General features: G+C 45.2%; 1 protein-coding gene across 2 annotated transcripts; it reads left to right on the top strand.

The window, feature by feature from the left end:
* Positions 1-7,669: 7,669 nt before the first annotated feature.
* Positions 7,670-22,605, top strand: mccc2 (methylcrotonyl-CoA carboxylase subunit 2). 2 transcript variants are annotated; one of them, XR_011102149.1, is made up of 18 exons: positions 7,670-7,881; positions 9,636-9,702; positions 10,075-10,159; positions 10,386-10,487; positions 10,581-10,708; positions 10,839-10,951; positions 11,248-11,361; positions 11,568-11,632; positions 12,674-12,773; positions 12,854-12,949; positions 14,582-14,654; positions 14,752-14,828; positions 15,609-15,675; positions 15,859-16,015; positions 16,646-16,760; positions 18,347-18,432; positions 18,874-19,392; positions 20,550-22,605. XR_011102149.1 is itself a non-coding variant. In XM_068703279.1 (17 exons), exons 1-17 carry the CDS (start codon positions 7,750-7,752, stop codon positions 18,989-18,991), a joined length of 1,695 nt encoding a protein of 564 aa, XP_068559380.1. In that variant the 5' UTR covers positions 7,670-7,749; the 3' UTR covers positions 18,992-22,605. The 2 variants fall into 2 exon arrangements, 1 of the variants encoding a protein (XP_068559380.1); XM_068703279.1 differs by having other exon boundaries at positions 18,874-22,605.
* Positions 22,606-22,757: the final 152 nt, after the last annotated feature.

Raw genomic sequence — 22,757 nt, 5'->3', positions numbered from 1 at the left:
GTGGATTTGGCTCGCAACGCTGCAAATGTAGAATTTACCTTCTTCACAGGGGCGACTCACTCGGATGTTAAAAGTGTGTACGTTTCAGACCAAAACCCTTCACGACCACGTTTGCGACCTCACAGTGTGCCGGCATAATGTTTGCAAAGTGCCACTTTACAGGACCATTACAATACTCCACCAAACTTCAGAGCACTGTGAGAATTGCTCTTAATGAATTCACTCTCAGAGCTCTGACAGCACCCTTTGGAGCCCCCTGAAGAGGATTGTAGTTGAGTTAATGTTTACCGCAAGTTCCCGAGCGTTCAGAACAAAAGCGCCGAACAAAGAGTCCACAGGCATGTGGCCTTGATCAGCAGGCTTCATGCTCTGGGATTCATGAATGTCTGTACACCATGTCGTGGCATCCATCCGTTGTTGAGATATTTCAGTGTGGACCAGTACGGTCTTGTTCCCAACTCGTTGCAAACTGTCATGAATTCACTAAAGCACTTGCTTAGGTTTAGGAAACAAAACCACTTAGTTAGCGTTGTGTTTCAATGAAGAACTCCCGGAGGAACAAAGGACGTCTTGGATCAAAAGTTATAATAAAGTGTATTTCATACAGTAAAAAAGCGTTGTGAGTAGAGAGTACATAATCTCAGCTGAGGATTCGCCGGCTTCAATCCACAAGCAGTGAGCAGTTAGACTGTCTCTTGCTCCACCGATCGAATCCTGAACAGAGTACAAACACAGGTACATATACACAAACAGAAAAGGTGTGATTTCATCCCATTGGAGCTCTTCTTGATGATAGGATGAAGTCGGTGCGGCACGAGACGTCTTCGGTGCGTTCAATGTAACTGGATATTTGGAGTTTTCCCTTAAAACCGTATGGCGGTACCATCAAGTATTACACTGCCACTGGTATTACACTAAATGCATTTTATTAATAGTAAGATTAATGAGCCGGGTTATAAGTTTGTTTGTAAAATCCTTCATTAGGTTTCGGCAAAAACAACCTTAGGTTTAGAAAAAACGTCACGGTTGGGCTTTAGATAAGAACGTAATCTTAAGTCTGGGCAACAAAACCACTTAGTCTGGTTTAAGAAAAACATTGTGTTTGGGCTTAAAATATCTATGTGAGCTAGGTGGTAAACGTAAACAACTTAACACAACCACAGAAAACACATCATTAATATTACTACCGTAACTTCAGAATATCTCAACTCCGGTCTCCTCCTCCTCCTCCTCCTCCTCCTCTTCCTCCCTGCATGTGTGATGGTCTTTGTACTACGTCATCACGTTGCCAAAGCGTTGTCTCTGAGCATCTATAATCACTTTCTCGAACGCCAAATGACCTTCAGACAGCTGCCGCCCCCCTAAAGCCGGAGCTATAGCCGCAAAACTAAAAACCCACGAAGCTCTCCCTCACTGCAAAACTTTATGAGCAAATGTGCTTTGAAACCAAAAAGTTTACAAATGGACCAGTTGATTTTATCAGCAAGATAAAACCACAAATTACAGCAGCATTCGACATAAACCGTGTCAAATGCTGATTCCGGACCAGTTTATGCCCAATCCAAACAAACGTGGGCAGAACTGCTACATCAGCAGAGCTTTCTTCCCCTCCAAGGACTGATTAAAGCGCTTTTCTAAAAGTGCTCTTTCTCCTGGCACACTACCAGTCGTGGTTGCTAGGAGATTTTACCTGATCACAGGAATGGGAAGGTTGGTGAATAACACCATTCCTTTCCAGTAGCTACTGTGCTTTTGATCATAAATAACCTCAGCTGAACTTATCATCGTTGGTCATTCTTTTGAAGGGATACACACAAAACCCGAGGAGACGGCGGCGGATGTGCTGCCGAGTATCGTTACTCTTTTATTCCCTTCAGAAGACGCATTCTGCACGAGAGGGACAAAGGGACCAGAAATGCCAGGATTCTTTTTTTTCTTCACTTAAATAATGAACGTAGATGAATCGCTATAACATCTGACCGCCGGTAACGGGTGGCTTTTGTACTCCCTTAGTGCGCTGCTGGCAACTGAAAAACGTATGCCGAGTACAAGGCATCGCCTTAACCCAGGATCAGAGAAACTACTAAAATAATAGGAATCGAAGGCTAATATTCACCCACGTGATTTCTTTTTTTTTTTTGTCCTCACACAGAGGAGCGGCAAAAACAATAACTCAACGTGGCAATTTTACAGCACGGCGTTAGAATAGAAAGTTTTGCCCCCCCCCCCCGCTCAAGCGTTCCTGCCCACCTTTTCACATTAGTGGAAGGAAAGTTCACGAAAATAAAAAAAGTTAATTTCTGTCCGTCCCTGCCCCCGGCAAAAAAATATAAAGAAAAAAAATAACAAACGATGCTCTCTGTGTGTGCTGCAAAAAAAGAAAAGCCACTGTGGGAGGATGAGACCTATGAAAGGGAATTCATGTGAATAGAGATTTCTTTTTTTTTCTTTCTTTGATGCAGGCCAGGGACAGTTTACCATGTGTTCAAGGTGTACTCCAGCGTGTTTTTGATGGGATTACACCACAGCTATAGGACTCATAGTATTCTCTTCCTTGCGGCCTTGTATTGCATCTGAACTCACACAGCTCCTTCCTGATACCTCCCCCCCCCCCCGATGGTACGTATAGGAAGAAGCATATGAGCTCATGTGGTGGAGCAAATTTGACGGTGTTCCTGTATTGAGATGAAAGAGGAGCTCTGTACTTTGGGGCGATTCAAAGGGACGTTTCTCACAACAACCCGGTGCCGCTAACAGTCCCCTGCCCTATTACAGGCTGGACTAATGATTCATTCATGTCCCCGCCGTCTTAACGAGGTTGTGCTCGTTAGTGGGTGGGAGGAGGGAGGGAGGGACTCTGCCTTGCTTTGACATCCTACATTCAAGGCTGTGTCACGCATTAATGACTTCTTTGAGCTGTGAAACGAGCATCATTATGTCTTTTCGACAACAACAAAAAAAAAGAAAAAGGGAAAGGGTGAGAGATTTCAGCTCGGCTTGTATAAAGACAGGGGTGGAATCGGTCACCGTGTAGTGTGCATGTGTGCGTGAGTGACTGAGTGACTGAGTGACACTTGAGCGTTGGCTTACATTGAAACCTGTTGCTGAGGGAAAGGATGGAGGAAGCAGAAACAGAAACCAACGCTGTTTAAACAGGTTTCACTAAAGAGCTACTTTATTGGTAATATATTGCAATCAAGCAGTCGGGGGACTTGCGAGAGGCTTAGAATTTCCTAACTTTTAGTCAGCAGCACGGGTCAAGCTCCAGGAAAAGCTGGATCCTACATTTCCCATAATGCAAGTGGGCAGCGTCAATCATTAGCCTCTTCCTTCCTGGTAAATGTCTTTCAGACTCCACACCATAGAAATAGAACAGCGGCAGAATCGACATTTAAAGTTCTGCGCTGAACGGAACGCTGTTGTCTCCACTAGAGGACACTAGAGGACACTTTACTCTTCTTCATGTCCTTATTATGAACGTTGTCTCCACTAGAGGACACTAGAGGACACTTTACTCTTCTTCATGTCCTTATTATGAATGTTGTCTCCACTAGAGGACACTAGAGGACACTTTACTCTTCTTCATGTCTTTATTATGAACGTTGTTTCCACTAGAGGACACTTTACTCTTCTTCATGTCTTCATTATGAATGTTGTCTCTACTAGAGGACACTAGAGGACACTTTACTCTTCTCCATGTCTTCATTATGAACATTGTCTCTACTAGAGGACACTAGAGGACACTTTACTCTTCTTCATGTCTTTATTATGAACGTTGTCTCCACTAGAGGACACTAGAGGACACTTTAATCTTCTTCATGTCTTTATTTTGAACGTTGTCTCCACTAGAGGACACTATACTCTTCTTCATTGACTAGTACAACAGAAAATGGTTGATTGTTGTTCGTCGTTATGGTGACAACACGCGTCAGTTGGGCCTTAAAGTGTGACGGATGACTGGCTAGTTAGCTACGTAGCTTGTCCTTCCCAGGAGCAGAGGGGTCTGAGGCGGAGGGCCCGTTAGACCTAGTACTGCCGCTGGACAGGTGTAGCATTAAAGCATGGTGGAGTTAGCAAGCTAGCCAGCCGTCTGCTAGTTGGCTATCTAGCGAGCTTGCTTGCTAATTCCCCCATATTTCAATACCACACCGGTTACAGAAAATGAGCCGACCAATCTGCCTCCCTAAGCTGTGACGAGAGTGTGCGGATGAAGCGTTAAGTTGTTTCATTTATCTCACGTACCGTGGCTCTCTGAGCTTCGTAACGTTACCCCTCCACTGCTCATTTTAGTCATTGCTGCAAAACCTCACCTCAGTGAGTCCGACTTGCCATAAGCCGGTTTTGTCCGGTTTTGTCCATTCTACTCCTATTCTATTTCTATAGTGCCTCTTTAACTTGAATTAATCTTAAGACTAAGACTGGATATTGTTTAAAATACTTCCACAACAGTGGTGATAAAGTACCTGAGTTTTAGTACAGACAATAACACATTACTTGTTTGATACTTTGAGGAGAAGTGACCCCCGCCCGACCACTTCGCTCTGCTGCCTCGGGGCGATCGGTCGCCCCGTCACTCAGAGGTCCTGGCGGCCGATCGATCCGGTCACGGCTGTTTTCTGTCCTGGCCCCACAGTGGTGGAATGAACTTCCCACTGACGTCAGGACAGCAGAGTCGCTGCCCATCTTTCATCAGGCTGAAGACCCACCTCTTCAGGAAGTGCTACCCTGAGCCTTCCACTTAGCACTTATTGTTTTCATACTAGCTTGTTGCACTTATTGCATTTGTATTACTTATAGCACTAACTGTTCCTCTTGTTTCTGTACTTTGGCTCTGAGTTATGCTCTGCTTCATGCTCTTAGATGCTTGTTTAAAGGAGATGTACTTATGACTTCTGGTGACTAGTAGTTCTTTTGATTACCAATGTTGATGCACTTATTGTAAGTCGCTTTGGATAAAAGCGTCTGATAAATGACTGTAATGTAATGTAATGTAAATGTAATGTAATGTAATGTAATGACATCATTTTTTCACTCCCCCTTTTTTCATTTAACAATTAAAAACAAGTTAAATGATGTCCAAACACAAGCAGCAATACAGCAACTGTGCCTACATAAAATACTAACACTGGCAAAAACCTGTGCAGTTCAATATGTATCAGTTCTAGCTGCAAAAAAAAAGGAATATTTAAAAACTTTTGCAAGATTGACAACTAAATAATAATAAAATCTTCAATACTTCAATAAAAACAAAAAATACACTCTGGCATAATCCTGTAAAGTGACCTTGTGGCTTGACCCATATGATTTCCCCCAAATTTCAGGACCAAATGATATTACTTTCCTACTTTTCCATCCAGCCCTTGTGTGCCTTTTAACCACTTTCCTGCACTCCACTCCCAATCATTAAAATATGTTATTTATTAATTTTTTTTCTTCATACTTTTAAGAGGCTTTTTTAATGCCTCTATCTATTCTTTCACTTCAGCGCGCCGCGGCAGTGGGAAGGGCTCAAGGGTCACGGCAAAGTAGAGAGAGCCGGATGAGTGAGAGGGTTCAAGTTCGCACAGTGAGTGGAGGATTGTGTATTCCCTAAGAAAACAGGAGCAGCCATTTGAGTGGAGGTCATGGACATTTCTATGCATGCCGACAGAATGGGTGGAAGCGTTGGAGGAGAAAGGCCTCTTAAAACTAACTGAACTAAAAGCTCTTGGTTTCGAATGCTCTTCAGCCTTTACTCTGCGAAAGGTACTCTTGCTCAAATAAAGCACTGGGGTCAGAAGGGATGTTTTTTTGAAGCTTTTAGGCTAACTCTAATTCCCACTTAAAACCAACTTTAGTTCCCATTTCTAAAAAAACCGAGACAAGGCCTCGTCTCTGTGTCTGATTCAGTGCTGCAGTATGTTAGATGTCAGATAGAAGTTTCCCATCTCCACATTTTTTTTTTTAGAGGCTTGTGATTGAAAGTGTATGGCTTTATTCTCAAGGTTAATACTGCTGCTTAAAACTCCCACCTATGTGTAAAAACAAATACAAAATGAAAGCTGCAATCCTGTATCCGCTGTGTGGCGCTACAGAACATGTGCATACATGCATTATGTTGCTCTATATCAAGTGTAAACCACATTGTGTAAAAGTCATGTAAATCGGATGCTGTTTGTCAGAAAACGCAGATTTCCTTTTGCCAGCAGGTGGCGCTGTGAGTATTACTGAGAATTAGCTTGTAGACATCCTCAGGCCATGAGTGTTATCAAGCATGGGAAGTTTGGGACCGTCTGGAACAAGTCCAACTGAGTTACATCAGCTTTTTTGATGGGGAATCACGTAAAGTAGCCGCCCGCTACGGCTATTTGACCAAATGTAAAGCTTTTAATAATTTGTAATCACAACGGTCTTGAGATTATACTGACTAAATTTGAAGAGGATCAGACAAATTGTATACATGTAATATGTTACAGGATACGATGTGCACATATGCTGCAAATTTGGTAATTTTAAGACAAACAGTTGAGAAGCAAAAATGTGTTTTTCACAAAATTAAAAATGGCGGAAAATATAAGTAGGCGGAGTTTAGGGGTCTGAGAGGCTTTGTTGTAGAGCTAGCGCAACTGGACACGTGTGTCGAATTTCAAGTAAATCGGACATACTGGCCGAGGGGCGTCGCCGGTCCAACTCCTAGGGGGCGCTAGAGAGCAATTTAAATATAATATGATGTACTATGTGTATTTGAATTTCAATAGGCCCTTAGCTCGGGCCCTAAAAATAAAGGTAATATTGGAATGATGCATTTTTTTTAATTTTCTAAATTTCTATTAGGGAGTTCAACAAAAAATTGTGTTGCCAAAGACTACATGTCTTTAATATGGAAAGCTCCTCACACACACAGACACACACACACACACACACACACACACACACACACACACACACACACACACACACACTCACTATGCACTGATTTCGGGTGCGTAATGCTTGTCAAATCCACATGATGGCAGTATGGATCTGTATAATAATCTCTCCTCTCCTTGGCATCTTGGCTTCTATTCTATGAACACGGTGCAATTTACAATTGAATGCTTTTAAAATCATGTTTTAATGAAGTTATAATTACCATATTTTGCATAATAGACAAGCATTATTGTGGAAGACGTAGCCTACATAAGTAGGGAGTTTTATTGCATTTTTATTCTAGGGATAACAGTTGAAAACTCCAGAAAAAAAAACATTTTGAATTTACCTTGTTTATTATTCCATAAAAAGATAAATATTAGTAAACACACAATACAACATTTTACACAACTGAGGAAATAGTCATAGGTGTTGAGCACACACACATACCAAGTACAATACCAAGTACGCCAAGTACGGACTTGTGTACTTGGACTCCCAAGGACAGTAGGACACAAGGACAGTAGGACACAAGGACACAAGTACAGTGCAATTGTAACAGCAGCTTACTTGATGACCTCACTCCCTCAGCTGGTGTTGCTCATGAGTTTAATCCAGTTCTTCACAATAAAAATAAAATTAAAAATTAAAAATGATATACATACAAACAATTATATATCTACACATACGGGTAATCGTGTGTCAGATAACTAAGGATAGTTTGCATAAACAGCAGGTGGCGGTATAGAGCTTCACGTCTACTACTAGCATTAACCACAGAAGAAGAAGAAGATCGGCGCTAGGTTAGCTAGCAAGCTAGCATCTACAAAGTGCACGGTTCGACAGTCGTGAGCGTCAAACATGCTGCTCCAGACGGTCCGGCCGTGGGCGCTTCGTTGCAGAAGTCTACCGTTGGCTCGCGCGAGGTCTTACTACGCCGACAGTGTAGCTCGACTCGGCTCTCAGACGGACAAACAGTCTTCTGAATACCAGGTAGGGGGTTTAGCCCGTGGCTAACGTCAGCTAGCCGAACGTTTTACGTCACAACTGTGCTCGCTGCTAATGTCAAAGTTAGCTGTTCAGCTACACAATCGACCGGCAGATGTAAAAAAAAACAAAAAAAACACGCTACGGTCAAGCTAATGTTGACAGGCTTTAAGAATATAGTTTGTAGTTTATAAACCACGCAGAGGCTAATTCTAGCTCGGTTACTAGCTATACGAGGTCAACACCTTGAGCCAAGGTGTTAGCATCATCACAACAAGCTAGCCGTTCCAGTGCATACACTATCTACCACACGGGTCAAAGGTCAAAGGTCTCTCTATGTGTCAGTCCTGCTCGAGTAGAGGAACGTCAGCTGCTGGGTGTGTTTCCCACCGAGTTGGTCTACTGGGGGTGAAATTGCAATTTCCCCATAAGCCTCCTAGCCATATGTTGTGCCTCTCAAAGTAACCATCATGCTTTTTTTTTTTTTTTTTAAACAGTTGGTGCTTTTCACAACTGGGCCTCTGTAGCCTGTAGAAGATCAGGTGGAGGTATATGCTGCAACCAGCAGAGCCGTGTAGTGCTCCTCTGCCTGAGAGAGGTGTACATACGGCATAAGTGATGAGCGCGTACATGGCTAAATCTACCATAAACACTTGGAAACGACACGTGAGGCATATGGGCATGACTTATCAACAACACAACAGATATGTGAAGCTTTCAGCCCAGCGTAGGAGTAAATGCAAACTGAGCTTACTTTAAAACAAATGTTAAAGGTTGTAGTGATTTAGAGTGTTAGGTTATACATTACTAGTAGGGATGGGTGTCGTTTGGGTTTTTTCCGATACCGGTGCTAAAACGATACTTTTAAAACGATACTTTTAAAACGATACCGGTGCTAAAACGATACTTTTAAAACGATACCGGTGCTAAAACGATACTTTTAAAACGATACTTTTAAAACGATACCGGTGCTAAAACGATACTTTTAAAAACGATACCGGTGCCTAAACGGTGAACCGATACTTAAAAAAAAAAAAAAACACAAAACGACGATTGACGACATTAAAGAAAGGCTTTTTTTTTTTTATTGCCAAGGCAATTTGTTTTCTTCAAATTGAACAATATATGAACTGTTTGAAGTTTACTATAAATATAAATAAATATAAAACACTTTGCTTCAAACTACAGCTTCAAACTTTTTAACTTCAAACTATGAACAATATATTAACTGTTAACAACAGTTTACAGTATACTTAAATAAATATAAATATACTTCAGTGATTCTTTTGCAGAAATATGAGCATATTTGCCTCGGCACCGAAAGGAAACACCGAAATCTGCGTTGCGTTTCGGTCCGGTAGGCACCGGTTGTGTAGGTTTTTCGGTACCCAACCCGACTTACTAATGTGTAACAGCAACAGATTCATCCTCACCGATGCAACGCCAAAAACTGCCACCGGATGGAGCCGCGGTCACGTTAGTCTTCATGTTTCCAGCTTTGGGGGGGGGGGGGGGGGGAAATAGACTTTAAAACCACAACAAAGGTGAACGTGTCTATTAAGTGATGTCTCACAATAAATCATAATAAATCATTCGTTAACGTCTCTATCCAAATGATCCAAGAGCTGAAGTTACATTAGACGACCTTAACCCCGTCGTCGGTTCCTTTTTTTTAAAGTTGTCCATCTCCAACACAAAATTGTCGTCGGCGGAAAATCGTGACCAACGAAGCGTCTTCTGTGCTCCTCTCTGTGTTCCAGGAGAACTACGAGCGAATGCAGGTTATTGTCGATGAGCTGAAAAGCCGGACGGAGAAGGTGAAGTTGGGTATGTGTGAGCACATGACGGAGTACATGCTACACACCTACACGTGTGTGTGTGTGTGTGTGTGTGTGTGTGTGTGTGTGTGTGTGTGTGTGTGTGTGTGTGTGTGTGTTTTCATTCCAACACATTTAGTCTGTTAAGGCTCGGACCATGTGGAGGATGAAAGTGTTGATAAAACACCAATCTGAGTAAAGTAGATATGAAGGTTTTATTAAGGGCAGAACCTCTGAGCTCTTCCATATCTCACTTCTAGGTTTGTGGTTCAGGATCTACAATTTCACACACGTTAAGTCAACGCCGGCTTATCCGAAGTGTTGCCAAATTTATTTATTTTATTTTTTTTTGTAACGTTCTGTTCGTATTCGATCAATCCAGGTGGGGGAGAGAAAGCCAGGAGGCTTCACACTTCTCGGGGGAAGCTGCTGCCCAGAGAGCGCATCGACAGGCTGCTGGACCCGGGGTACGGTACCGTCCGCCTCCGGCTCTGGTTAAAAAAAAAAAACAACACTCCAATAGTGGAGTGGAGACGATAGCACTTTTGTAGCGCTCTCTCCGGTCTGACGTGATTTACGCAGACCGAGGACCGGGAACGTAACATCTCACACAGTCCACCGTCAGGGCTGACGTCACACTCTGATGCTCAAAACATTAAAGTTACAAACTTATATTATGGGTTTTTCTTCCAGGAGCCCTTTCCTGGAGTTCTCTCAGTTTGCGGCGTACGAGTTGTACGGGAAAGAGGAGGTTCCGGCGGGCGGCATCCTCACCGGGATCGGCCGTGTTTCCGGGTAAGCGCCTGTAAATGAGCGGACGTCTCTCCGGTGAGAATCCCCTCCAGCGCTCCAGCTTTTTAACTCCGTTTCTTGCGCGTCTCCTCGCAGGGTGGAGTGCGTTATTGTCGCAAACGACGCGACGGTCAAAGGCGGCACATACTTCCCGGTGACGGTGAAGAAACACCTCCGAGCGCAGGAGATCGCCCGGCAGAACCACCTGCCGTGCATTTACCTCGGTGAGTTTTTAAACGCGTCCGATCGGTCCGATCGGTCCGATCGGTCCGGGCCTTTTGTGGCACAAAACGTCGGCTTGGCCTCGAAGGCTGGACTGATTCTCTACGTGTTTCATGTTCTTGACTCCTCCAGTGGACTCAGGAGGGGCCAACCTCCCCCGACAGGCCGACGTCTTTCCAGACAGAGATCACTTCGGACGGATTTTCTACAACCAGGCCAGGCTGTCCTCAGAGGGAATAGCACAGGTCAATGCCCATTAATTATTGCTAATATTGTCTCTTCTAATGATTCAAACGATGCATTATTCAAGGCTTCTCCTCCTCCTCGTCTTATTGTCTTCCTGTGTTTTTAATATTTAGTGTCACCGCTGCGTTTGCCACTAGATTGCTGCGTCACAATTGTACGAGTCCAGTTGCAAGCGGCCATTAAACCGTCGTTGATTGCGTTCACGATTAGCTCGAAGCTGAGTTATGCCTGCGCTGGTACTTCACGCTCATAGAAATGTCCCTTGTTGATATTGGACTCTTTTTTGTTTCTTCAGATCGCCGTGGTGATGGGCTCCTGCACGGCTGGAGGAGCGTACGTGCCGGCCATGGCGGACGAGAGCATCATCGTGAGGAAGCAAGGAACCATCTTCCTGGGAGGACCTCCTCTGGTAGGTCGCGTGTCTGTCGTTGAGATGATGGAGGATGAGAGCATCGGATCGACTCGTCATCCTGTTGGTGGTTCATGAATTAAGGACCAGAAGTATCTTCATAGCGTGTTTCATCTCATTCAAGCTGTACAGTACAGCAGCCCGGTAGCAGATTCTTCTGATGTATTGTGTGAGTTTGAGCGTCTCTGTGCTTTTTGCGTTGGTAGGTGAAAGCTGCTACCGGGGAAGAAGTTTCTGCAGAGGATCTCGGTGGAGCTGATCTTCACTGCAAGTATGAAAAGAACAGGATTCTTTTGTTTTATTGCACGAGTGTGTTTCTGCTTTTAGAACAGTGTTGTGTGTCTCTCTCTCTCTCTCTCTCTCTCTCTCTCTCTCTCTCTCTCTCTCTCTCTCTCTCTGTCTCTGTCTGTCTGTCTGTCTGTCTGTCTCTCTGTCTGTCTGTCTCTCTCTCTCTCTCTGTCTGTGTCTCTCTCTCTCTCTATCTGTCTCTCTCTCTCTGTCTGTCTCTCTCTGTCTCTCTCTTTCTCTCTCTGTCTGTCTCTCTGTCTCTGTCTCTCTCTCTCTCTCTCTCTCTGTCTCTCTCTCTCTCTCTGTCTCTGTCTCTCTCTCTCTCTCTCTCTCTGTATGCAAGTACAGTACTTACTCATCCTCTTATGTTCTGTAAAGATGAAGCACACGTTCATCACATCCTTTGTTTTTCATGGATCTCTTACCTCATGTATCGCATCACGCTCTCATCGGTGATTCACGCTCTCATCGGTGATTCACTCTCATCGGTGATTCACGCTCTCATCGGTGATTCACTCTCATCGGTGATTCACTCTCATCGGTGATTCACGCTCTCATCGGTGATTCACTCTCATCGGTGATTCACGCTCTCATCAGTGATTCACGCTCTCATCGGTGATTCACTCTCATCGGTGATTCACGCTCTCATCAGTGATTCACGCTCTCATCGGTGATTCACTCTCATCGGTGATTCACGCTCTCATCAGTGATTCACGCTCTCATCGGTGATTCACTCTCATCGGTGATTCACGCTCTCATCAGTGATTCACGCTCTCATCGGTGATTCACTCTCATCGGTGATTCACTCTCATCGGTGATTCACTCTCTCATCGGTGATTCACTCTCATCGGTGATTCACTCTCTCATCGGTGATTCACTCTCTCATCGGTGATTCACTCTCATCGGTGATTCACTCTCATCGGTGATTCACTCTCATCGGTGATTCACGCTCTCATCAGTGATTCACTCTCTCATCGGTGATGTAACGATGTCACCACGGTTGGATTTGCCTCTTCTTTTACAGAAAGTCTGGCGTGACGGACCACTACGCTTTGGACGACAACCATGCGATCCATTTGGCGAGGAAGGCGGTGAGAAGACTCAACTACAGGAAACACTTGGAGGTCAGTCCGACGGGGAAGATATCGTGAAGGAACAATCCGTGTGAGCTGTGTGTTGACGTGGAGTCCTTTATGTCCTTCAGGTCACCACAGAGCCCAGCGAGGAGCCTCTGTTCCCCGCAGACGAACTCTACGGCATCGTTGGAGATAACTTGAAGCGCAACTTTGACGTCAGAGAGGTATCGCTCCAGCCTTTCTATGTTTCAGTTACTTCAAAAGAGCAATACTGCAGTTTATTAAATATGTTGTTTGGGTTTTGTTGTTGTGGTGAATTTGTGAACCATTTAATATGTATATATAATAATAATAATAATAAACGTATCCGTTGGTCGACGTCGCTGGCGCTGCTGATTACGGCGCTAACCCGTAAACAGAGGTTCCGTTCAGTGACGTCGTGGTGCGTTCGAGCTCCGAACCGTTAAAATGTAAATTACAACATTAGCGAGATGTTCAAATGTAAAGAAACTTGAAATAAATCCAGTTGTATCTGAGCAGCATATAATATGTAATTCAAAATAATAATAATAATAATAATAATAATGTTGAATCCAGTTAGACATTGATGCTTTTATGAATAATGTGTGTTTAGCGGAGATACTTTCCATTGATAAAATGTATTTATTGTAGCGTTGCCACTAGAAAACAAAGATGGGTAGAACACACACACACACACACACACACACACACACACACACACACACACACACACGCTCTGCGCTGCTGTTTCATACTCTCGACTTGAGAAGAGCAGACTCTAAAGCGGGCTTTCACGCCGTGGACAACATTCAGCCGCCGGGCGTCTCTGTCGGGAGCGGAGTGGATGACGGACAGCCGGCGTCCGTCTCTTTTTGTTTTCTCTCCCTCCTCTCCGGCGCCAGATGTTCTCGTTTTGGTTTAAAGCCCTTCGGCCTTTGATCCCCGATGCAGAGCGCGGAGCAGGAATTACCGCTAACTCCAGAGACGTCGGAGTGTTTGTAGTGTAGAGCGGTATTGGCAGTCCGTTTAGGAAACGAGATCGAGCGTTGCTCCCTCTTTTACTGGAGCTTTTCCACCGCTGTATGCTTTTCTTCCCATGAAAGGCTTCAGTTAAATCACTCAGGTAAAAAACTGTTATTAGTCTAGACTTCATATTCTGTTCTTTATTGTGAACAATTCTTCTGAAAATTGAATCCATCGATCCGGCAAACAAGTCTTGATTGTGTAACCAAAGCCTGATGGATCTTTGTGCCGTAGAGTTCCATTGTTGTCCAAAAGTGATTTTAAAAACCCACCGATGAGCCTCGCCTTTCTTCACCGCACTGAACTGCAATGTCGCCATGTTTTTTTTCAGTTTTTGCAACCAGTAAATAGAAGTTAACCAAATTTAGATTGTGGAGGAGTGACGTAGAGACCTGTCAATCACAGTGTAGCCCCGCCCCCTAAATCATCCCCTGCTTCATGGTGTGTTTGACTCTAAATGGAGCATAATGTACTAAATGAACATCATGCTGTATTGAAGAAGACTGTAAACTAGAGATTGAGACCATAAACTCATGTTTACAATGTTTACTGAGGGAATAAATCAAGAGAGAAGTAGAGTCATTTTAGACTAGACTTCTATACAACCAGAGGAGTCGCCCCCTGGTGGACACTAGAGAGAATGCCTCCTGATCCGTTTACCATTTGTCAACAGAAGTCTAGAATATCAGCAGACCCAACCTCCTCCTCACACGTCAGAACAAACAAAGGAAACAGGAAGTGTTGTAAACTTGTTTTGCACGTGTCACTGTATCATTAGCTTGTACAGCTTCCCTCTGTCCGTTCCATCGCAGGTCATCGCCAGAATTGTCGACGGCAGTAAATTTGACGAGTTCAAGGCCTTCTATGGAGACACGCTCGTTACAGGTTACAACTGACATTTCTGTCTCCATTTCCACAAATGTTTATTATTATGATGATGTTGTTGTTTTTTAAAACTCTCTTGTCTCTTGTACCCGCTCAGGCTTTTCGAGAATATTCGGTTACCCCGTCGGAATCATCGGCAACAACGGAGTCTTGTTCTCGGAGTCTGCGAAAAAGGTAAATATGACTCTTGGCGCTCGAGGATGACTCGCCGCGGTAATTTCCACGTCGTCATTAGAAAAGCCTCAAAGGTCGAGACGAGACGACGGGCGACACCAGAAGACAAGCTGCCTACCAGCGCTTCTCTCTCGGGGGGGGGGGGGGGGGGGGCTCTCAGCAGCGCTCTGACGGAGGGCGGTGTAATGACGGCGTTCAGAAAGCACGGACGAGAGGCAATCGCCGTCTTCGTTCGCTGTGATTCAGTGAATTAGCGAGCCGGTCTGCCGTGAACGGCTGAACTTTACACAGACGTGGGAGAAGATTATAGACTTAATACGTTTTTTCAAACACGTTTCGAATTAGATTACAAGCTTGACCTGATGAAGGTGACGTCGGCGAGAGGGACGGACACAAATCAATACAGCGCCTGCATTGTCAAGACGCGCCGCCATCACCGAGGCGTCGGCTCACCGTTACATTGCTTATAAGCACGGCGCTCTCCTCCTCCTCCCATACGACAGCTCAGACGGCTCCTTCAGCTCCTTCAGCTCCATCCTGATGTGATCCAGACACCGTCGGCGCCAGTCCAGCACCTGAAGTGGATCAGCACGGTCTCTAGAATATATATATATATACGGTTACTGGAGCTCCTGTTTAGTGCAGTTCATGTTGCTGTTAATTCAAATGACCGGACGGCGGTGGTTTAGTTTGTGACGGTATTAACGGTGGTTCACAGTACATGTCTGTGTTCCTGTTGCAGAGGGACTCACTGAATATTTGAATTCCTCTTTTTTTCAGGGAACGCATTTCATCGAGTTGTGTTGCCAGCGAAACATTCCACTTATTTTCCTCCAAAACATAACAGGTCAGTGGGAACAGTGTTGGTGCTTTTAACCGGATCTTATGCACCGGAGGAACCCGGTTCTTTTCCCATCATTTATTTTGAACGCGGAAGTCGATCTTTTTTTAAAAAATATATCTGCGATCTCCCTCCTCCTCCTCCTCCTCCTCCTCCTCCTCCTCCTCCTCCTCCTCCTCCTCATCTCAGGCTTCATGGTGGGTCGAGAGTACGAGGCGGGCGGAATTGCCAAGGACGGAGCGAAGATGGTGACGGCGGTCGCCTGCGCCAATGTTCCCAAGATCACCGTCCTCATCGGCGGCTCCTACGGCGCGGGGAACTACGGCATGTGCGGCAGAGCCTACAGGTAGAAGCCCGGCCCGAGAGCTGGAGTGTTCACTGAATGTGAAGGTCTGAATAAGACGCGTCACATTTCAGATTTGAACCTTTTAACCACACATTTTATAATAATTCATCCGTTTTTGATTCAGATTTTCTGGCACCTCCTCCTCCTCTACATCGTTCCTTATTTAGTTTAGTTCCCCAACGGTGTTGCTTCTATAGGAGCAATAAGACGCTTTGCATTATGGGATAGTTTCTGGATACACAAAGGGCTTTTATACTTTTCTCACATCCACAGTAGCTCCCTGTGTGTGTGTGTGTGTGTGTGTGTGTGTGTGTGTGTGTGTGTGTTTCCATACAATCTGCCAATAGTTGAGAAACCAGCTGTTGTCTGGTTGCATTAATCTCTTCTGTGTGTCTCACTCGGCTCTTTTTTTTTGTTGTTGTTGTTGTTTTCCATCAATTTAAATACATTTAAATAAACGTGTAGAAGAAGAATAAACACAGAACATTGATGCCGCTCTTCACCTTTTTTAGTTTTAATGGTTTAGTATTCACGGTGTAGTCGTCATCGGATTATGACCGGAGCGTTAAATCTTCATTAACGCCGACTCTTCTGAAAATGAGAAAATGACGGTTCCCCCCCCCCGCGCAGCCCTCGGTTCCTGTACATGTGGCCCAATTCCCGAATCTCCGTGATGGGCGGCGAGCAGGCCGCCACCGTCCTGGCCACCATCACCAAGGATCAGAGGGCACGAGAGGGAAAGGAGGTAAGCGATTGCCATTAATCATGCCGCCCGCGCCGCCTCAAATTGGCTTTTTTTTTTCTTTCTTTTTTGTAGATTTGCTGCCAAAAAGCATAAACGTTACGGAGACACTTTTCTCTCAGTAATGGTTAGACACGTCGGGCCCTTCTACGAGGATGAAATGATATCAGCGCTAAGTGTTACGGTGATGACTTATCCCGAATAGTGCGGTCGTCAAACGGCCGTAATTAAGCCGTGTCAGGTGTGCTTTTATGGCTGCGTTAAGAGCGCATTAATAGCTTCACAGTGTCACCTCGCATCAGCGCTCGATGGCAGCCGCTTCAATCCGCCCGCGTTTAAGGTGGATCAACAATGTATGGGGATAAACGGACCGCAAAGGGAGCTACTCGTACACGTTCTTCTTTTTGTGAATTTCTCATTTCACCGTCTTTGTTCTGCTCGCGGCTGAACGCCGTTGAACGAGCAGCAGGCGGTGTTTTTTTAGGGGGTGTTACCGTCCCTCTCGTTAACCCGCCTTCTGCCTCTCCGTCCCCCCCGGCAGCAGGGAGAGGGGCAGAGGGGGGGGGGTGGGGGGGGGTTCACTGGCCGACGTTCGTCTAGCCTCGACTCGTTGACACCGGTGGCCTCCGTCGGACAAAGCTGCGCCGAGGCGTCTCTAGACGATGCTGGGATTCCACCAGATGTGGTGACAAGCGGTGCTGATCTATCCAGACCGTCCCCTTGTTTAAAAATAAACGATCCGTTACCGCGAACGAGTGATAACTTTTCTAGATGTGGTCGGCAGTGCCGTGCAGAAACGACAACGGAATAAACCGAAAGCAAAGCTCATAACGGGGCCGAATCGACTCATCGATTTAAGAAAATACAACAATTTGCATATTGGCACGTCGCAAGACCGGTTGCGGAGCATGCCCCCCCCCCCCCCCCCCAGAGACGAACCATCTCGCCCACGATCCTCTGAAGCGTGACGGTATTTTAGATGGAGATCCAACAACGTGGTGCTCTGTAAATTCTGCAAATTGGAAAAGAGGCGGCAGCAGCAGCGGTGATCAAGCGAGCTGGAATGGGAATAAAGAGGGGGGGGGGGTTGGCGAGAACAAAGCCGTGAATCGGAGGAATGAACATTATTTTCCGATTGTTTCACGGTGGTGGTGACGTTCTAAAGCGCAAATAAGCTCGTCGGAACCTGCGGGGGTTAGGTGCCGGATTTTGAATGAATGCGTCCCGAGGCGCTGCGCTTCATCCCGATGAGGCCCGTCTGTGTCAGGACCACAGACTGTGTGTAAGACGTGGACGATGTCGTCGTGATGTCACCCGTTGGTTTGTGGACTGCCGTTTTTGAAGCCACGGGTTCGCCATCGCCTATTTGATTACGCCCCGGGCCGTCGCCGTCTCCTTGTTTTTCCGTAATCCATGAACAGTAAGTCACCGTATTTGGAATGCGGAGCAGTGACGTAGAAACGGGCTCAAACTAACGTTACCGACTGTTGTGACGATCGGACACGACTGTAAACTTTCTCGTTGTCCCGGCGGTTGTCTTGGACCTGCAGCACCAATGTTCTTCATGTTTGAACCATTTTTGTTCACAGTTCACAGCGGAGCAAGAGGCCGCCATGAAGAAACCAATAGTAGAGCGCTTTGAGAAGGAAGGCAGTCCGTACTTCTCCAGTGCAAGGTGAGCTTTTGGTCAAAATGGTCCTAAGCGGGTCGGGCGGAGGCACGACCGGGCCGTCGTTTGTACTGTCATTTTGAAGCGGTCCGGTACGTCACGTTCTCCCGCCTTTCAGAGTCGTGAGAAAACGAGCGCTTCATGCTCGAGAAGAGACGACGCGTTTGAAGTGCTTTTCTTCCCCGTTAGATTTTAGATTTTCACAGTGGAGGTCGTACAAAGAAAATATGATGACAGAATTTGATGGTTTTTTTTCATGAAAGGCAGAGAATTATGTTTATTAACTTCTAAACCTGTAAGATATGCGAGGGAGTCGTTCAGCGTCTTGATTTCTGTATTCAAGTGATTGATAAGAGACTCGAGTTCTGTAAGAAGCCTCGGATAACTCTGTCTAATATCGTGATGCCTTTTTTAATTTTCTTCTTCTTTTTTTTTTTTTTTTCACAGACTCTGGGACGACGGCATCATCGACCCGGCAGACACCCGGCTGGTTCTGGGGCTGAGCCTCAGCGCGGCGCTGAATGCGCCGATGAAGAAGACTCGCTTCGGGGTGTTCCGGATGTAACGCCCGCCTAGCCTTGGTACAGGTGTGGACCTCAGACGGGCGCTGTACTAGTCTAGTGTTTTTTTTGTTGTAGTTTTTAACTGTGAGGCGTCGCCAAGATTAAGAGCGACAAACAAAATGAAAACCACACCACCTTTTGATCAGCGGGGATGTGATCGGACGGTGTGCCGCTGTGGGATATTTCCACGATTTAGTTGTGCCTTAAACTGTTACTGGACTCCTCGAACTGTAAATGATGAATTATAAAAATATGAGAACGTTCAAAGTTTTGCCGTCTTTTTTTTTTTTTCTTCTTCAGGACTATTCCTGCTGCCGACAGAGGAACAACAATCTGCTTCAGGGCTGTTTAGCTGTAGACACCTGACCGGCCACAGTCTAGACCACTCCAAAACCCTTTTCAGGTGACAGGCGAGCGGTTTTGAGGGGAATTAATAAAAAGATGTATTCAGCGCTCTTTGAGGCGCTGCGGGGGGTTTATTACGCCTCCTGACCCGACCTCATGTTCGCTTGTCATGTCGTGTTTTTGCGTCACGATGTAGTGGTACAGACGGCAGGCAGAGTGCGCTGTGTGCCGAAGAAGAGGAGGAGCAGCGCTTAACTTTACCAGCTGGCCGCCCCGTCCTCCTCCTCCTCCTCCTCCTCCTCCTCCTCTATCTCTTAAACCGAACATGCTGCACACAGTTGGTACACTCACATATTTGTATAGACCATCTGAGCTCACTTTGGCAACAAGCGGCTTCTCTCTTTATTTATTTGTTTTTCTTCCTCCGTAGGACTTCTAGTGGATTTGAATGTTGTCCTCCTCTACCGCCGATTTTTTTAAAACCGGTCCTCTGGTTTTCTCTTCTCGGCGCTGTTGGGATCATCACCGAACGGCACGAACCGTTTTTGTTAGAAGTTTGGGTTTCGTTGAGTTGCCAGGATGTTGAGATCTAAATGAAAAGCACTGCGTTATCGAGGACAACGCACCGTGGACGACGTCTGTTCATCAACCGTCTCAGATTGATGACCTGACCTTTCCCTCTGACGGCTCGTAATCGCGGTGATAATCACTCACTCGGGCGGCTCGAGGACAACGTCCCTTTTTGTCTTGCTGCGAAACATCTGGCAAGCTGTCCTCCATTGTGAGGTTGTACGTTGTGTTACACAGTCACAACAGAGGAGTTGTTTCCCAGCTGGTTCTTGCTGCATTGTTCCATATCGTCACCTAGGTGACGGCGGTAGTACTCCACACGTTTCCTCGTTCTGGGTCGCTGAGATGTTCCGTTACTTAATACCAGTGCTGTCGTTTGTAGTTGGACAAACACAGGACTGTCAACCGGTCCCTTTTCTATACTTATGATACGTTGTTCACGTTTTTTACTTATTTTAAGCCCAACCGTGACGTTTCTCCTCAACCTAACGTTTTGCCTAAACATAATTTCCTTGCCGTCGTTGTTCAAGGGTGTCATTCATGACATCAGCTGTTTACATCTCTTCTATCCAATAGCACAATGACATCGTCAGCCTATCATGTTGCTGCTGTCTGTCTTAAATATGATCGTCTCTCTACCTTCAGTACGTTCATGCTGCTGTTACTCACCCCTCCACCTCCTCATCACCCCTCCACCTCCTCATCACCCCTCCAGTCTTCACAGATCCATCATCTTCATCAACTCCTCGTTCTGTCAGCCTCATCAGCACCACCACCACCAGCAGTGTCTGGACTCTACTGTCTCTATTTATCTCACTGCTGCTCAGAGCAGACGGCCCTCTTCTTAACTAAGTAGAGCACATTTCAACAACAAGGTAATTCACAGTGCTTCACATAAAAGCATCAAAACATGAGGCAAAAGAAAAGGAGATTTAAAAACAATAAAGAACATTCATTGAAACATTAAGAACAGTCATTACAACACTAAAAAGTAGTTTAAGAAATAAAATACAGTAGTAGAATGCAGAAATGGATTAATGTCCTTGAATGTGGTTCAATCAAAGGCAGCAAACAGAGACGTCTTCAGTCTGGATCTAAAGGAACTGAGGGTCTCAGCAGACCTGCAGCTTTCTGGGACTTTGTTCCAGATATGTGGAGCAGAAGAACCGAACGTTTAGTTCTAACTCTGGGAACAGGAAGTAGACTGGCCCCAGACCACCTAAAGGGGTCGGGATGGTTCTTAAGGTAGCAGCAGATCCCTAAACCATTCAGTGCTTTATAAACCAACAGCAGGGTTTTAAAGTCAACTCTTCGTTGGACAGGAAGTCAGTGAAGACCTCAGAACTGGAGTGATGTGATCCACTTTCCTGGTCTTAGTGAGGACTCGAGCTGAAGTGTTCTGATTGACTTTTTACAGAGACCTGTGAACACACCGTTACTGTAGTCCAGTCTACTGAAGATGGACAAGTTTTTACAAATCCTGTTGAGACATAAGTCCTCTAGTCCTTGATATGTTCTTCAGGTGATAGGAGGCTGGTTTTGTGATGGCCTTGATGTGGTGTTCAGGTTGAGCTCTGAATCCATAACTACACCTAGACTTCTGTCTTGGTTTGTGGTTTTTAACATCAGTGATTGAAGCTGAGCGCTGACTTTCAATCGTTCGTCCTCGGAACCAAAAACTTCTGTTTTTATCTTTGTTTAACTGAAGAACATTCTGTCACATCCAGTTGTTGATTTGTTCAATGCATTTAGCCAGTCCCTGTATGGGATTATAGTCCCCTGGTGATATAGTTATGTAGATTTGTGTGTCGTCTGCATAATTATGATAACACACTTTGTTGTTTTCCATAATCTGAGCTAGTGGAAGCATGTAGATGTTGAACAGAAGAGGCCCCAGTGTTGAACCCTGGGGAACACCACATGTCCTTTTAGTCAGCTCTGACTAAGAGTTTACGTACTTATTGTGATGTAACTGTGATGTGTTTCTGAAACCTAAGCCGGTGTTTTAGTTAGATTTCACACCGTTAACCGTGTGTTTACTGCAACCGTTTGCTGTGCCGCTCACCGAGAGACGCCGAGGGGTCCGACCAAGCTTTGTGATGACATGATTTACCCAAAAAAACACAAGTGTGTCCTGAGGTCAGCACAAAGTGAAACCCGGCCCGCTCATCACTCTTAACCCGCTCGGCATTTGCTTCTCGGTTCATTTTAATGATTCATTTACGTCGGACAGATTACACCCGACCCGATTCAGGAGCTCGTTCACTCTCCTGACGGATCGGCTTGGACAGTTATGACTCATGTTGAAGTCACCGCCGCAGCCTAAAAATAATCTCGACCGAGAGTCTTTTTGTCCAGCTCCTGGAGGGAAATGGATTATCGTCTGATGAAGAGCTCGTTGCTGATTTCATTTTTTATTCCCCCCCCGATGAGTCTGCAATCACCTGCTGAACATGAGCGAGAAATGAATACTTCAGAGTCCACCAGATAACTATTTGTATATTGTACTATTGGTCCATTTAGTTAAGTGAACCTTGGGTTTAATTTGGGGTTCCACATATACAAATTATAATCATAAAATCATTAATATTACAAAATCAGCCAATGATTGTCTTTCTTTTCTTGTCATCCTTTGACGGGAGCTGGACTTGAATATTTTTGATGAAGGTGACAAAATGCAGAATAAATAAGTGATAACACATTGTTGTATACATCTCTTGTTTGGACGGAGCTGGTTAACGTAAAGAAACAGAAGAAGCTTTATGATCGCAGCTCAGTAATAGATATTAATCTTGTATGTGTTGTGCTGCAAATGACATGCACTGCAATGCAGAAGAAGCTGTGAGTGTCTAC

The sequence above is a fragment of the Cebidichthys violaceus genome, unplaced genomic scaffold (assembly GCF_023349555.1).
Source record: "Cebidichthys violaceus isolate CVI_PGR_0920_01 unplaced genomic scaffold, fCebVio1.0.p SCAF_9, whole genome shotgun sequence".
Taxonomy (NCBI): domain Eukaryota; kingdom Metazoa; phylum Chordata; class Actinopteri; order Perciformes; family Stichaeidae; genus Cebidichthys; species Cebidichthys violaceus.
Note: the sequence above shows the minus strand (reverse complement) of the source record. Positions and strands in the feature narration are given on the sequence as shown.

Excerpts from the sequence above, each read along its gene's own strand:
- mccc2 (XM_068703279.1), top strand. The coding sequence starts at position 7,750 with ATGCTGCTCCAGACGGTCCGGCCGTGGGCGCTTCGTTGCAGAAGTCTA. Across the intron at positions 12,950-14,581 it reads GCAACTTTGACGTCAGAGAG|GTCATCGCCAGAATTGTCGA; the intron begins GTATCGCTCCAG and ends GTTCCATCGCAG. Across the intron at positions 14,655-14,751 it reads TGGAGACACGCTCGTTACAG|GCTTTTCGAGAATATTCGGT; the intron begins GTTACAACTGAC and ends GTACCCGCTCAG.